General features: G+C 40.7%; 2 protein-coding genes across 2 annotated transcripts in view; one reads left to right on the forward strand and one right to left on the reverse strand.

Annotated features, from left to right (window-relative positions):
* SAR1B (secretion associated Ras related GTPase 1B) overlaps positions 1-16,069 on the forward strand; it is a 1,003,791-nt gene that overhangs the window by 760,956 nt on the left and 226,766 nt on the right. The window lies entirely within an intron of this gene.
* DDX46 (DEAD-box helicase 46) overlaps positions 8,949-16,069 on the reverse strand; it is a 75,955-nt gene continuing 68,834 nt past the window's right edge. The window contains exons 22-23 of the mRNA XM_050792753.1: positions 11,419-11,492; positions 8,949-9,501 (exon numbers count right to left, since the gene is read on the reverse strand). Of these exons, the coding sequence (XP_050648710.1) occupies positions 9,454-9,501; positions 11,419-11,492 (122 nt within the window). The 3' untranslated portion in view covers positions 8,949-9,453. The remainder of the gene's footprint in view (positions 9,502-11,418; positions 11,493-16,069) is intronic.

Genomic DNA, 16,069 nt, shown 5'->3' on the forward strand with positions numbered 1-16,069 from the left:
TGGCTAATTTTTGTATTTTTTAATAGAGACAGCGTTTCATCACATTGGCCAGGCTGGTCTCAAACTGACCTCAGGTGATCCGCCCGCTTTGGCCTCCCAAAGTGCTGGGATTACAGGCGTGAGCCACCGCATCCGGCCTGGAGTGCACTTTTAAACATCACACTACTCCACTTATCTCCCAACATTTTTTCTTCAAAAGTATACATCCTTGAAATACAATTTGAATTCAGTATAACATTTTTCATTGTTTCTCCAAAAGCATCAGCCTGGCCCAAGGTAGGCCATATCACATAGGCAAATCACCAGTGAATTAGGCTTTTGAATGATAGTGATTATATAAACATGAATAAAAGGAATATTTGTCTCTATCTGGAATTTGGCTGCCTCTAAAGACCTTTCAATTGAGGGTACAAGTGTTTTTGTTTTTGTTTTGTTTTTAAATAGAGATGGGGTCTCCCTGTTTTGATCAGACTGGTCTTGAACTCCTGGGCTCAAGCAATCCTCCCACCACTGCCTTGTAAAGTGCTAGGATTACAGGTGTGAGCAACCACACCCAACCCAAGTGTTCTTAAATACTTTCATATACATAGGAAAAAAATGAATCTTGCTTTCTAGATTTTAACTTACCAGTAACAGCTGACTGTCCCTGCTAAATATATAGCTTTATATCAATACTAAAAAGAAAGATAGGGTCTTAGTCTGTTTTAGCTGCTATAACAAAATAATGGACTGGATGGCTTACAAAAGACAAAATTTTATTTCTCTGGAAGCTGGAAAATCCAAGGTCAAAGTACTGGCCGATTTAGTGTCTGGTAGAGAGCCAGCTTTCTGGTTCACAGACAGCTTTTTTTTTTCCTGTGTTCTCACATGGCAGAAGGGGCAAGGGAGTTCACTGGGGTCTCTTTTATAAGGGCACTGATCCCACCAGCCCTGATGACATAATCACCTCCCAAAGGCCTCCAAATACTATCAAATTGGGGATTAGATTTCAACATCATGAATTTGGGGGTGGGGAAAGGATACAAACATTCAGTGTATAGCAGACAGCATAAGAAAATCTACCCCTATTCACCCATTATAATAATAGTGCCAGCCAACATTCATTGTAGGCTTACCATATGCCAGGCACTATTTTTACATGCTTTAAGCATATTTATGCTTTAAATGTATAATTTCACCTCATCCTCATAACAATCCTAAAATGTATGTATTATATCTGAATTTTATATATGAAAAAACAGATAAAGTGGCCAGGCATGGTGGATCGCACCTGTAATCCCAGCACTTTGGGAGGCCGAGGCGGGTGGATCACCTGAGGTCGGGAGTTCTAGACCACCCTGACCAACATGGAGAGACCCCGTCTCTACTAAAAATACAAAATTAGCTAGGCATGGTGGCACGTGCCTGTAGTCCCAGCTACTTGGGAGGCTGAGGCAGGAAAATCACTTGAACCCGGGAGGCGGAGGCTGCAGTGAGCTGAGATTGGGCCATTGCACTTCAGCCTGGGCGACAGAGCGAGACTCCGTCTCAAAAAAAAAAAAATTAGCCAGGGGTGGTGGCACGTGCCTGTAATCCCAGCTACTCTGGAGGCTGAGGCAAGAGGATCACTTGAACCGAGAGGCAGAGGTTGCAGTGAGCCCAGATTGCACCACTGCACTCCAGCCTGGGTGACAGAGTGAGACTCCATCTCAAAAAACAACAACAAAAAACAAAAACCTTACACAAAATAAAATGTTAAAGAAAGGATGAGATGTAGAAAGAAAAAAGAAAAATAAGGCCAGGCGGGTCCAGTGGCTCACGCCTGTAATCCCAGCACTTTGGGAGGGCAAGGTAGGTGGATCATCTGAGGTCAGGATTTCGAGACCAGCCATGGTAAAACCCTGTCTCTCCTAAAATTACAAAAATTAGCCAGGTGTGGTGGCAGGCACTTGTAATCCCAGCTACTTGGGAGGCTAAGGCAGGAGAATCCCTTGAATCCAGGAGGCGGAGCTTGCAGTGAGCAGAGATCAAGGCCACTGCACATCAGCCTGGGCAATAAGAGCAAAACTCCATCTTAAAAAAAAAAAAAAAAGCTTCTCAATGACCAGCCAGACATCAGATGTAGAAAATAAATAAATGAGTATAGTCTTCTCACTAAGTTATTTTTATTTAGAAAAATATCTCTTTCATTTTAAAATATTTACTTAACACATATGGGTTGTTAGTTTTGTATAAATATTCTACAACTTAAAAAAAAAAAGGAAAAATAGATCCAGGTGTGGTGGCTCATGCCTGTAATCCCAGTAGAGGAAGGACTGCCCGAGGCCAGGAGTCTGAGATTAGCCAGGGCAACATAGCAAGACCCCACTGCTACAAAAAATAAAAAATTAGCCAGGCATGGTAGCACACACCTGTATAGTCCTACTTACCTATTCAGGAGGCTGAAGTGGGAGGATCACTTGAGCACAGGAGTTTGAGACTACTGTGAGCTATGATCACGCCACTGCACTCCAGCCTGGGCAACAGAAAGAGACCCTGTCTCTAAAAGTAAAATAAAGAAAAAAAAAACAGAAGCTTCAAATTTTCTTCCTGCTTTTCTTTTTCTTTTTTTTTTTTTTTTTGAGACGGAATCTTGCTCTGTCGCCCAGGCTGGAGTGCTGTGGCCGGATCTCAGCTCACTGCAAGCTCCGCCTCCTGGGTCTACGCCATTCTCCTGCCTCAGCCTCCCGAGTAGCTGGGACTACAGGCGCCCGCCACCTCGCCCGGCTAGTTTTTTGTATTTTTTAGTAGAGACGGGGTTTCACCGTGTTAGCCAGGATGGTCTCGATCTCCTGACCTCGTGATCCGCCCGTCTCGGCCTCCCAAAGTGCTGGGATTACAGGCTTGAGCCACCGCGCCCAGCTTCTTTTTCTTTTAAGATGGAGTTACTCTGTCACCCAGGCTAGAGTGCATTGGCACGATCTGGGCTCACTGTAACCTCCACCTCCTGGATTCAAGCAATTCTCCTGCCTCAGCCTCCGAAGTAGCTGGGATTACAGGCGTGTGCCACCACATCCTACTAATTTTTGTATTTTTTTAGTAGAGACTGGGTTTCACCATGTTGGCCAGGCTGACACTCCTGACCTCAAGTGATCCACCTACTTCAGCCTCCCAAAGTGTTGGGATTACAAGTGTGAGCCAACACGTCCAGCCTCTTCCTGATTTTCAATAAATTACTGTCATGTACCCCACTTTGGAGACCACAGCTTTAGTTCACAGGCAGTCAAATTCCAAGAGCAAAAGTGAAGATTACCAGTATTTCTCAAACTTAAATGTATATCATAGAATGAGTACCACCCCCAGATACACTTTTTTTTTTTTAAGACAGTCTTGCTCTTTTGTCCAGGTAGGAGTGCACTGGCATGATCTTGGCTCACTGCAACCTCTGCCTCCTGGGTTCAAGCAATTCTCATGCCTCAGCCTCCTGAGTAGCTGGAATTACAGGTGCACACCACCACGCGGCATTTTTTTTTTTTTTAAACAGAGTTTAGCTCTGTCACCCAGGCTGGAGTGCAGTGGCGTGATCTTGGCTCACTGCAACCTCTGCCTCCCATGTTCAAGCGATTCTCCTGCCTCAGCCTCCCAAGCAGCTGGGACTACAGGCACACACCACCACACCAGCTAATTTTTTTATTTTTAGTAGAGACAGGTTTCACCATATTGGCCAGGCTGGTCTCAAACTCCTGACCTTGTGATCTGCCTGCCTCAGCCTCCCAAAGTGCTGGGATTACAGGAGTGAGCTACCGTGCCTGGCCTTGTAGTTTTGATACAGACAGAATTTCATCACGTTGGCCAGGCTGGTCTCAAACTTCTGACCTCAGGTGATCCACCCTCCTCAGCCTCCCAAAGTGCTGGGATTACATGCGTGAGCCACGGTGCCTGACCTCAGATACATTTTTAGGAGCAAAACTAGACCAATAAAAAGTTACAGAGGAATTTATGCTCTCTTTGAAGCTCCCAAGCATCCAGCCCCACCAAGCTTTCCAAATCCTGTGCCACATACACAGGCTGAAGGCTAGTTTGGGGATGGGGAGGACTCTTTTCCAAAGTCAACAGTATGCTTCTGGGAGTATCAGCTCCCAGAAGACTGCCTTAGGCAAAGGCACAGAGAAAAGATGCTGCCTTCAAGATTTCTGGGACTGGCTGGAAGGCACTTGAGAGCCTCCTAGGATTTCAGGCCAAAGACACTTTAACATCCAAAGCTGCTACAGAAGTGCCTGAAGTTGCCAGGCTCCTAAAAATCCAGTCACTACCAAGTTCAAATGAAAAGCTTTTTCTGTACAAAGAACATGTTTTTCACACTGAATCCTCTCACATATCCCTTATTCCACAGTATGCAAAGTTGTGAAGAGAGACTAATATTCAAAACATGGGCAACTAGGTATTCCTATATATTAAAAATGATTAGTTTTTTAAATTCTGAAATTCTATCTTTTAAAGTAATCCTAACATGTGAGAGTAACGTTGAGTTCCAATTCCCCCAAAAGGTTAAACTTCCCTTTTTACTTCATACTTTTTTTCTTCCCAAAAGAACATGGTTAATGCGAAGTTAGAATTTCTTCCTTAAGGCTTGAGTTTGAAAAAAATCATGAACTCCTGTAAGTTGTTGCCATATTTGGAAGAGAACAAGTTCAAGAAAAATAATCAAAAGTAAATTCCTCACCAGTCATGTAACTTGACAGTATGCACTCACACACACATAGCAGCTAAACCATAAGGCACTTTTAAAAGGGAAAGTCAATATTGTGGGGACTTTCTGAAGAATACCTTTACACTTTCTCTTTGCATTCCTACTTGGATCCCTGCCTGAGAAAAATTATAAATTTATATATATTTTTAGAAGGCCTTCAAATATCCATAACAGTCAACATATCAGGGAATTTTTACCTGGTAAGGGAAACGTAGCTGTCTTTAGCTCCAGAGAGCTGACCTAAGAGTGGAGCAGATGTTTCATTAACCAGTATGTAAGATGTCGCTATACTCCAAGTTAACCATCTCACTCCAGTAAGTTTGTTTTCTGATGGTTACACCCAAACTAAATAGTTAAGACTCTCCCTCACCCCTCTACATACATTTACTCTCTCACTCCTGGTACTTAACACACATAAATAAACACACATGCACCTTTTTAAAAGATAAGCTTTAGTACGCCAGAAGCAGCAGGCATGAGAAAATGTCAGTAGATTCCCATTCGTACGTAAAACTATGTACCAAAATGTGAAGAACTGACAGCTCTAGACTCAAATCTAAGTGGAAGAGTATTTGAATGGCCCACATTGGGCTAGCCACTCAGAACTCTTGCCTGCTTTAAGAACTTAGCATGATCTGGCCGGGTGCCATGGCTCACACCTGTAATCCCAGCACTTTGGGAAGCCAAGGCGGGTGGATCACTTGAGGTCAGGAGTTCGAGACCAGCCTGGCCAACATGGTGAAACCCCGTCTCTACCATAAAAACACAAATTCAAAATACAAATTCACCAGGCGTGGTGGTGAGTACCTGTAACCCCAGCTACTCAGGAGGCCATGGCAGGACAATCACTTGAACCTGGGAGGCGGAGGTTGCATGGAGCCGAGATTGCGCCACTATACTCCAGCCTGGGCAAAAGAGTGAGACTCCATCTCAAAAAAAAAAAAAAAAAAAAAAAGAACTTAGCATGATCTATAAAGCAGCAAAATGGCACATTTTACTAAATAAAGTGTAGCTATTTATCCTAGACTTCATTTAGACAACAATTTCCCCACAACCTCCTATTTTAAACAATATGCTAGTCAAATCAAAGGATTTTGGCTGATGGCTTTATAAATCAAAGCATGGCACCAAGAGTAAAAAGAGGTCAGAAACAGCTGAGTTACAACTTTGGCGGTTTTCCTAGTTTGTGCTTCCCAAGATTCTGCTGTGTTACTCAGAAGCTGACTCCACAGCTAGCTGAATAAGATTTATAAATCCTAAGTATTCAATAGCTGGTTCTCCTCCAATTCTATACATAGGAACTGCCTGACTCAAAAGAAAGATTAGGCCGGGTGTGGTGGCTCATGCTCGTAATCCCAGCACTTTGGGAGGCCGAGGCGGGCAGATCACGAGGTCAGGAGATCGAGACCATCCTGGCTAACATGGTGAAACCCCGTCTCTACTCAAAATACAAAAAATTAGATGGGTGTTGTGGCATGTGCCTGTAGTCCCAGTTACTCAAGAGGCTGAGGCAGGAGAACCACTTGAACCTGGGAGGTAGAGGTTGCAATGAGCTGAGATTGCCACTGCACTCCAGCCTGGGCAACAGAGCAAGACTCTGTCTCAAAAACACAAACAAAACCAAACCAAACCAAAAAAGATTATCAGTCACATGTGCATTGTGTATACCAACAAAGGCAATGAGACATGAAATATATCAAATAGTAAAGTGTCCAAAAGGAGTAAAGGAGAACTTAGCTACTATTCTTTCATTCTACATATCCCCCTTTTTTTTTTCTTTTTTTCTTTTTTGAGATTGAGTTGCGCTCCTGTTGTCCAGGCTGGAGTGCAATGGCATGATCTTGGCTCATTGCAACCTCTGCCTCCCAGGTTCAAGCGATTCACCTACCTCAGTCTCCTGAGTAGCTGGGATCACAGGCATGTGCCACCACACCTGGTAATTTTGTATTTTTAGTAGAGACGGGGTCTCTCCATGTTGGTCAGGCTGGTCTTGAACTCCTGACCCCAGGTGATCCGCCTGCCTCAGCCTCCCAAAGTGCTGGGATTACAGGCATGAGTCACAGAACCAAGCCTACATATCCATTTTGTAAGAGTGTCACTGTGGCAAAACCCCAACTGGCAAATGAACCTATTATTTCACCTATATTTCTCTTACACTAAATACAATGAACATAAAAGACTTAAGAGGTGTCTTCAGGAAGACATTTTTGGAACAGAATTATAAATACTTTGGGTAATAAGTTGCTAGAATTTTTAAAATAAAAATACAGAGAGTATAATATTTCTCTCACCAATATAAACAAAATTAGAGAAACAGAAGAAAAAGCATTTGAGGAAAGATAATTTTAAGAAAGTGCAGATTGAATTCGAATTAATTTTATTTTATAAGGAATTTAGAAAACATGAGCAAATATTCATATTGCATTAAAAAAACAAAGTCTGTATATCATTCAAATTTTAAGTCAGTGTGACACTAAAAAATGTACTAACAAATGTTTCATTTTAGAACAAAATTGTATCAGTGGCTTATCACAACTGATATACAAACACAAAGAAAATGCTAAAATGATGTGAAACTGAATCTCAAAGTGATCCAGTCGGATGAAGGGAGCACCAATTATCATTGATGTGGGACTGACATATATTCTACCAAAGAAAACAAACTACCACTAGGTGATAACGATGAGCAAATAAATAAACTAGAGGGAGGGAATGAGCCCACAATTCCTGGAAGTTTACAGTAAGTGGTTTATTTGTTTTTGTTGTTACATGTCTTTTGTCTGTTTCTTCCTTCAAGAATTTAAGTGGATGTGTGAAGGATGCAAGAATACTTCCCAGGCATATCTTACTTTTTCAGGAAGAATAACTTTATACTGAAGAAATAATGATTAATCCCTATCACTTCAGCTACTGAATATACTATTAAAATTATTTGTTTTAACAACTATGCTTTTTTTTTCTTTTTAAAAAACTGTAAGTCAAGAATATTTAAAGAATGAAAGTCTCTTCATTTAAGAAACACACAGTCGTCCTTTGGTATCCGAGGGGGACCGATTGCAGGACACCCCTTAAACCCTTCCTCTGTACCAAAATCCATGGATGTTCAAGCCTCTTATATGAAATGGCTTGCTATTTGCATACAACCTATGCACATCCTCCTGTATACTTTAACTCACTTTTACTTAAAATATCTAACACAATGTAAATGTTATAGTAAAACTGTTTTACAGCTGCTAAACTGTATTTTAAATTTTTTACATTAGTTTTTCTTCTTTTTTTTTTCTATTTTTGATCGGTGGTTGGTTTAATCTGTGGGTGTGAAACCCTTGGATATAAAAGGCTGACTTTATTTAACTCCTGAAAAAAGTTCTTTTTTGAAAAGTGACAATAACATGAAGTTAATACATCAGGAGTCTTGAAAAGAATATTAGGTAATCCAATTATAACAATTTAAATTAGAATATTCAGGAACTGTATCTTGAAGGCTCAAAAATAGAATTTATTTATTTATTTAGAGATAGTCTTACTCTGTCGCCCAGGCTGGAGTGCAATGGTGTGATCCTGGCTCAGATTCTCCTGCCTCAGCCTCCTGAGTAGCTGGGATTACAGGCGCCTACCACCATGCCGACTGATTTTTGCATTTTTAGTAGAGACAGTGTTTTGCCATGTTGTCCAGGCTGGTCTTGAACTCCTGATCTCAAGTGATCTGCCCACCTCGGCCTCCCAAATTGCTGGGATTACATGTGTGAGCCACTACGCCCAGCCTCAAAAATACAATTTATGATTCCTTGTGAATTATATTTCACTAAGATGAAGCACATCTAAGTTTAAAACTTGGGTACCATTATGTTTCACAATTTTTGAGAAAGAAAATTCACAACCTACTCAATAATCCTGAAGAAAAATCAGATTAAAAGTAGTAGGATATTTGTAAATACAACATGTATAGATGTATAACGAAACACTTTCTAGAAGGAAAAGTTATCATATTTAGTATTTATAGGCTACACTCTTTCTTTTAAGGGAGATTATAAAAGAGGAGCTAGGTATGGAGCCAGAAGTTGTGAGGGGAACCTCAAAGTAGTAAATACTAAAACTCTTTGTACAGTTTTACACTCAGTGTAAAGAAATGCAAAAAATCCTTATACTATTAAATCTTTACTTGTATAAAAACCGAAATTAGTCCAACTACTTTTTGCCCATTTATGATGATAAAAATTGAAACAAAAACTCTCAACCTATTTTGTAAGACTTCTATTATAACATTCTTAAATCCAGTTCATATTGTTCCACAGAGTCATGTAACATTTAAGCTCAAGGTGGGGACACAAAATAAGATAGTGAATTTTACCTTTTCTTAGGAAATGATCACAATTTCATTGAAAGTACAGGATAAAGTGAATAGCCCCTTAACGACTTGTGTACTTTATTGTCTTCAATAGAAAGTTCAAATATTTCCATTTTTTAAACCTCTAGAATATTATCCGGACATTTAAAATATTGATATTTAAGTTTACATTAAAGGACATCACACTCTGAAAACAGGCCGGCTTTAAATATAGTTTGATTGATTGTGGGGGTACTTACGGACAGATTTCTTTACCAAATACTAGTTTCTTGTATTTAAAAAAAATCAGCAAGACAGAATTTTTAAAAATCTTAATTTACAATACATTGTAAACTGCAGACTGCAACTGCCACATCTATCATAGACCAGCACAGGTAAAAATCTTTTTTCCGGATGTCTATAAGACTTTGTATCTTCCTTTATTTGTTGGTTGGTATGAATTTTGCTGTAATAGGAAATAAAAGATATATCATCAGAGAAAGCAAAACAAACAACAACAACAAAAAACCAACCAACCAACCAAACAAACCCAAAAGGGAAATATTTAAGATCATTTCTTTTGCTAACTTGTAAAACTATTGGTTATTTAAAATTTTAAATGTTAATATTACTGCACTGAGAAAGGAAAAACTATTCAATAACTAATGATTTCTCTGTTCACTTAACTATTCCTTAACAACTATGTTTTGAAATCAACTTAATGGTGGTAGCATCTATGGGCACAAGATTCTTTTCTATCACTCCTTGTTGAAATAGTCTTAAGCACGTGATTGAACAGCTGTTTTACTTTTTCCCTCTTGTTTTCTGAACCCTCTTTTCATTAAACTTCTAACCCCCCCGCCAAAAAAAGGAATGCTCTCTGAGGGGAGTTTTAGAAAAGCTCTCAGAAGTACACTTAGAGAAAAGACAACGTTTCCTTTCAAAGGAAATGTACACACTGTAGGGAGTGTTCATAAGCTGCAACCGGCACTAAAGACACAAGGACATATCTACCTCCACTGCAAAGGCAGTCTGTAAAGGGCTTTTTCCAAAATCAAATTAAGTCATTGTTTAAGTTTAAAGACACTGACAACACCATGTGTTGGCAAAGATGTAGAACAACTGTAATTTTCATACACTGCTTGATTAAGTGTGAATTGATGTAACCTCTTTGGAAAACTATCTGGCAATACCTAGCCTATAATTAACAATTCTACTCCAAGGTATATACCCAAGAAAAAATCATGCTAATATATTCCAAATGCACATGGAATAATGTTCACAGAAGTGTTATTCATAAAAACAAAAAAGGAATAGCCCTCAAATCCAATATATAAATATAAATCAACTGTTATACATTCATATAAATATTATATGGCCATGAAAATGAGTGAATTATTGCTACATGCAGTAACACGGACCGATCTCCTCAAAATGTTGATTGAAGGAAACTAGATGCAAAAGGTGCAAACACGTGATTCCACTTATGTGGAGTTCAAAAATAAGGAAAACTAATCTATGATTTTAAAATTCACAATATGGGGCTGGGCACGGTGGCTCACGCCTGTAATCCCAGCACTCTGGGAGGCCGAGGCAGGTGAATCATGAGGTCAGGAGTTCGAGACCAGCCTTGCCAACATAGTGAAACCCTGTCTCTACTAAAACTACAAAATATTAGCCAGGTGTGGTGGCAGGCACCTATAATCCCAGCTACTTAGGAGGGTGAGGCGGAAGTTGCAGTGAGCCGAGATCGCGCCATTGCACTTTAGCTCAGATGACAGGGCAAGACTCCGTCTCAAAAAAAAAAAAAAAAAATTCAAGGTACAGTTTTGTTGCGGGGAGATGAATAGTGATAAGAATGGACACGGGCCGGGCGCGGTGGCTCAAGCCTGTAATCCCAGCACTTTGGGAGGCCGAGATGGGCGGATCACGAGGTCAGGAGATCGAGACCATCCTGGCTAACACGGTGAAACCCCGTCTCTACTAAGAAATACAAAAAATAGCCGGGCGAGGTGGCAGCGCCTGTAGTCCCAGCTACTCGGGAGGCTGAGGCCGGAGAATGGCGTGAACCCGGGAGGCGGAGCTTGCAGTGAGCTGAGATCCGGCCACTGCACTCCAGCCTGGGCTACAGAGCGAGACTCCGTCTCAAAAAAAAAAAAAAAAAAAAAAAAAAAAAAAAAAAAAGAATGGACACGGAGAAGACTTCTGGGATATTAGTAATGTTTTTTATTTCTTGATCTGGGTAGTGATTACACTGGTATGCTTATTACTTTGTGAAAATTCATCAAACTATATGTTTATGATTTGCGTACTTGTCTGTATTTATATTTCAATAAAACACTTATTAAAACAAAACAAATGAAACTTTAAGGTTTTCACTCACCAGCCGGATCAGCTCTTCTTTTATGAGCCTGGTGATTTCTGCCTTTGCTTTCTGCACAGCCAGTTCATTGGCACCTGATGATTGAGTGGAAAGCATATTATTCACATTACTAAAATTACACTGTGTTTACCCATATCACGGAGGTCCAGGAAGAAACACTGTAGGTGACTTTTTTTTTTTTTTTTTCTTTTTTGAGACGGAGTCTCGCTCTGTCGCCCAGGCTGGAGTGCAGTGGCCAGATCTCAGCTCATTGCAAGCTCCGCCTCCCGGGTTCACACCATTCTCCTGCCTCAGCCTCCCGAGTAGCTGGGACTACAGGCGCCCGCCACCTCGCCCGGCTAGTTTTTTGTATTTTTTAGTAGAGACGGGGTTTCACCGGGTTAGCCAGGATGGTCTCGATCTCCTGACTTCGTGATCCGTCCGTCTCGGCCTCCCAAAGTGCTGGGATTACAGGCTTGAGCCACCGCGCCCGGCCCACTGTAGGTGACTTTTAGAAACATTGTACTGCCTGCCAAGATGGCCATTTAATGCCTGGTGGAACATTACCCACATTATATAATGGCTGCTTATTATTTTGATTACTTTCAGAGTTTCAAATGTAACCACTGAGGTCATATTATGTGTTAAGAGTTCCTAGTATGGTAACTAAAAAGAGTGGAATAAAAAGACTATTAGCGATTTGTCCAGAAGACAGTAAGAGAAGGCTACAGGGAAATATAACTTCCTTGGTTTATTCATTTAGCAAGTATTTATTAGACATTTATTATTTACACTGAAGTCTGCAAATGTTTCAGAAGGGTGACGTACGAACAAAATCTTTAAAATGAAAGGAGGACTAGCCATTTGGAGGGAGGAAAGATACCAGGAAGAGTATTTTGCAAGGAGAATTACATATGTAGGGTACAGAGTTAAGACAAGCATGCTTAATTACTGAAGAGTAAGAGAAGTGTAGCCTGGTTGGAAAATGTGTGAAAGAACACGGCAAGATAGCTGACTAGAAGAGGCAGGCTGCAGACATTCATTCACAGTTATTAATTTCACAAAAATTAAGCACTTGCCTCTCACATACTGTGAGAGATTTAATATATAAAGAACAAATTCATGCTCTTTAAAAGCGTACAGATTAGCAAAACAAACTTGTAAAGACATTACAACAGGATGAATAGGAAGTAGTTTACTAAATTCACTTTTAAATACCATTTTTAGGAAGCTTTTCCTGACTCTTCGAGGCAGTTAAGTGTTTTCTTCTTTAGTGTTCTCACAATATTGTATTTATACCATCACAAGAGCACATTTTTGAGGTAGAATGGACAAGATATTTTTTCTGATGGGATGTGAACAGTGGAAAAGAGAAACAAGATATTAAGAGCTGGCTGGCAAGTGAAAAAAGGTAGAAGTAATAAAAGAATATACTGATTCTAGGAGGAAAAACAGGTGTTTTTTGGATAGTGATACTGGGTGAAATTTAATTCTAAAATTGCTGTAGTTGAGGTGCTCATTGGACATCCAGTTGAAAATATAAATGAGGTCAATGGAAATATGGACTAGAAGTTTAGAAGTGGCAGAGATCAGAGAGCCATCAAGGGTAGGCTGGGTAGAATCTGGAGCCAATAGACAATGCCAGTGAGTAGGAAAGTACAGATAGGCACCACATTGCACGCTGAGAAGAGAAAAAGAGCTTAATCAAAGAAAACTAAAGACTGAAATGTCTAAGAACAAAAGGAGCACTGGGTCTGCAATGTAGAGAGCTATATTTTTATCATTTTGTATATTAAAAAAAAAAACACAAATGAGGGAAAGATTTATAATAAATTAGAAAATTTCCCCCCGTATTAGAAATAAGTAACTTTTCTGTCCCGAGAGAGAGACAGAGACAGAGACAGAAACAGAGGCAGAAACAGTTTCACGACAGGAAGGAAAGAATCAAGGCTATGGCTATGAAGTCATAGCAACATATCTAATTTAAATCCTCTACCTCCACTAGCCACGAACCACAACATTATAAAACTATGTGGGGAAGGTGAGTGCCAGAAGGGAAAAGAAACGGAAGAATCAAGACCCAAGTCAGACTGAAAATTACAACAAAAAATGAAATTTAGGAGGAAAACACATTGCTTGGTACGAGTTGGTGTGAAGTTTGTTGATACTTTTGTGCAACTTTAAAAAGAAGGAAAATGACACTCTCACCTAGATTTAACTGGTAAATTAATTTTCCTACTTTTGTCAGAGCCCGAGAATTTCGACCACTTTAAATTCTGACTTATGTAACTTCTTGTAATAGGTTACATATGTTTATAAGCAGCCATGAAAAAAAGGGCATTTCCTTTCATTGGTCCTAAAACAACTCTGGCTGCTTTTAAGGGATTCTCCACTAGTAAAAAGAGAGAGTCATGGAATAGCCTATATAAATTATACAGGCTGACTAGGCATGTAAGTCCTTCCTGTTCTCCTTCCCTTTGCCTGGTGGGATGCCTGGAGCTGCTGACCCAAACAGAGCCTCCAAGGAGCCAGCCAGGCAGTGGGGTCCCTCCAATTACAGAACTAGAAACAGATGACACTAGGCTCCTTCCACAGTAGCAACACCTGTTTTCATCCTGTTAAGTGTTTCGTTGAGTTTGGAGTTTCAAAAAGTAAATGATCCTTTAAAAAATCTAATTACCTCTGAAAATTCTAAAAGCTTTAGATCATTTAAATTGCCAAACCCTAGCTCTTATTCAGTATCATTATATTTCTTTTTTTTTTTTTGGAGATGCAGTTTCGCTGTTTTTGCCCAGGCTGAAGTGCAGTGGCGCCATCTCAGCTCACTGCAACCTCTGCCTTCCGGTTTCAAGCAATTCTCTTGCCTCAGCCTCACGAGTAGCTGGGATACAGGCTCCCGCCACCATGCCTGGCTGATTTTTGTATTTAGTAGAGACAGGGTTTCACTATGTTGGCCAGGCTGGTCTCAAACTCTTGACCTTGTGATCCACCCACTTCGGCCTCCCAAACTGCTGAGATTATAGGCGTGAGCCACCGTGCCCAGCCATTATCATTATATTTCTAGATTATTCTTAAGATTTGCTTTCAACAAAGTTGCCTTTTTACTGGGGAGACCTGCTTAGATTATTATAAAAATTAGATGTTATTTCCTGAGTGTAAATTGACGGTGGAGACAAATGACCAGAACCATTCTGGATGAAAGGAAAACTACATCAGAGCTGTGGAATCAGTGAATATCTCACTTCACATCACTTGGTAGTAAAGATGTGTTCTGATAAAGTTACACATAAGCTGAAGTTTGATATATCAACTATACCATACCAAGCAAACATTGCATTTAAATTAATAAATGAATTACGAAAAGAATCCTTTTTCAAAGCAAATAATCGTGTCTCTCATTTGCCTCTTTATAAGACAAGCAGTTAAAATACTGGCCGGGCACAGTGGCTCACGCCTGTAATCCCAGCGCTTTGGGAGGCCAAGACAGGTGGATCACGAGGTCAGGAGATCAAGACCATCCTGGCTAACATGGTGAAACCCCGTCTCTACTAAAAAATACAAAAAATCAGCCAGGCGTGGTGGCGGGCGCCTGTAGTCCCAGCTACTCAGGAGGCTGAGGCAGGAGAATGGCGTGAACCCAGGAAGCGGAGCTTGCAATGATCCAAGACTGTGCCACTGTACTCCAGCCTGGGCGACAGAGTGAGACTCCGTCTCAAAAAAAAAAAACAAACAAACCCAGAAACAAGAGTAAATCAAAATGGCACACAAGAAAATATTGCTCTGACACGGTGGGGCGCAGTGGCTCACACCTGTAATCCCGGCACTTTGGGAGACCAAGGCAGGTGGATCACCTGAGGTCAGGAGTTTGAGATCAGCCTGACCAATAGGGTGAAACCTCATCTCTACTAAAAAAACCAAAAACTAGCTGGGCATGGTGGGGGGTGCCTGTAATCCTAGCTACTCAGGAGGCTGAGGTACGAGAATTACTTGAACCCGGGAGGTGGGAGTTGCAGTGAGTCTAGATTGTGCCACTGTACTCCAGCCTACACAACAGAGTGAGATTTTGTCTCGGAAAGGAAAGGAAAGGAAAGGAGAAAGGAAAGGAAAGGAAAGGAGAGGAAAGGAGAGGAGAGGAGAAAAGAGAGGAGAAAGGAAAGGAGAGGAGAGGAAAGGAGAGGGGAAAGGAAAGGAGAAAGGAAAGGAAAAGATTAACACAGAAAAGGCAGTAACTGAGATCTTTTATAATGCAGGCATTTACAGCTAAAAATTTCTCTCTAAGCACTGCTTTCACTGAATCCTGTAAGTTTCACTGAAGACTGAACCGTATAATGGTTAAAATGGACAAACTTTTGCTATATGAATTTTACCTTAATGTAAGTCCTAAATAGCAAAACACTGCTACGGATTTTAAAAATAATTCCAAATGGAGACAGTACAATCAAAAAGTAAGAGGTCCAGCCTGGCCAACATGGTGAAACCCCATCTCTACCCAAAAATACAAAAATTAGCCAGGTGTGGTAGCACATGCCTGTGGTTCCAGCTACCCGGGAGGCTGAGGCATGAGAATCGCGTGAACCCTGGAGGCGGAGGTTGTAATAAGCCAAGATCGTGCCACTGCACTCCAGCCTGGGCGATAGAGCGCTGAACCCTATACTGACAACAATGCTATGGT

Source organism: Macaca thibetana, chromosome 6 (genome assembly GCF_024542745.1).
Source record: "Macaca thibetana thibetana isolate TM-01 chromosome 6, ASM2454274v1, whole genome shotgun sequence".
In the NCBI taxonomy this organism is placed as follows: Eukaryota; Metazoa; Chordata; class Mammalia; order Primates; family Cercopithecidae; genus Macaca; species Macaca thibetana.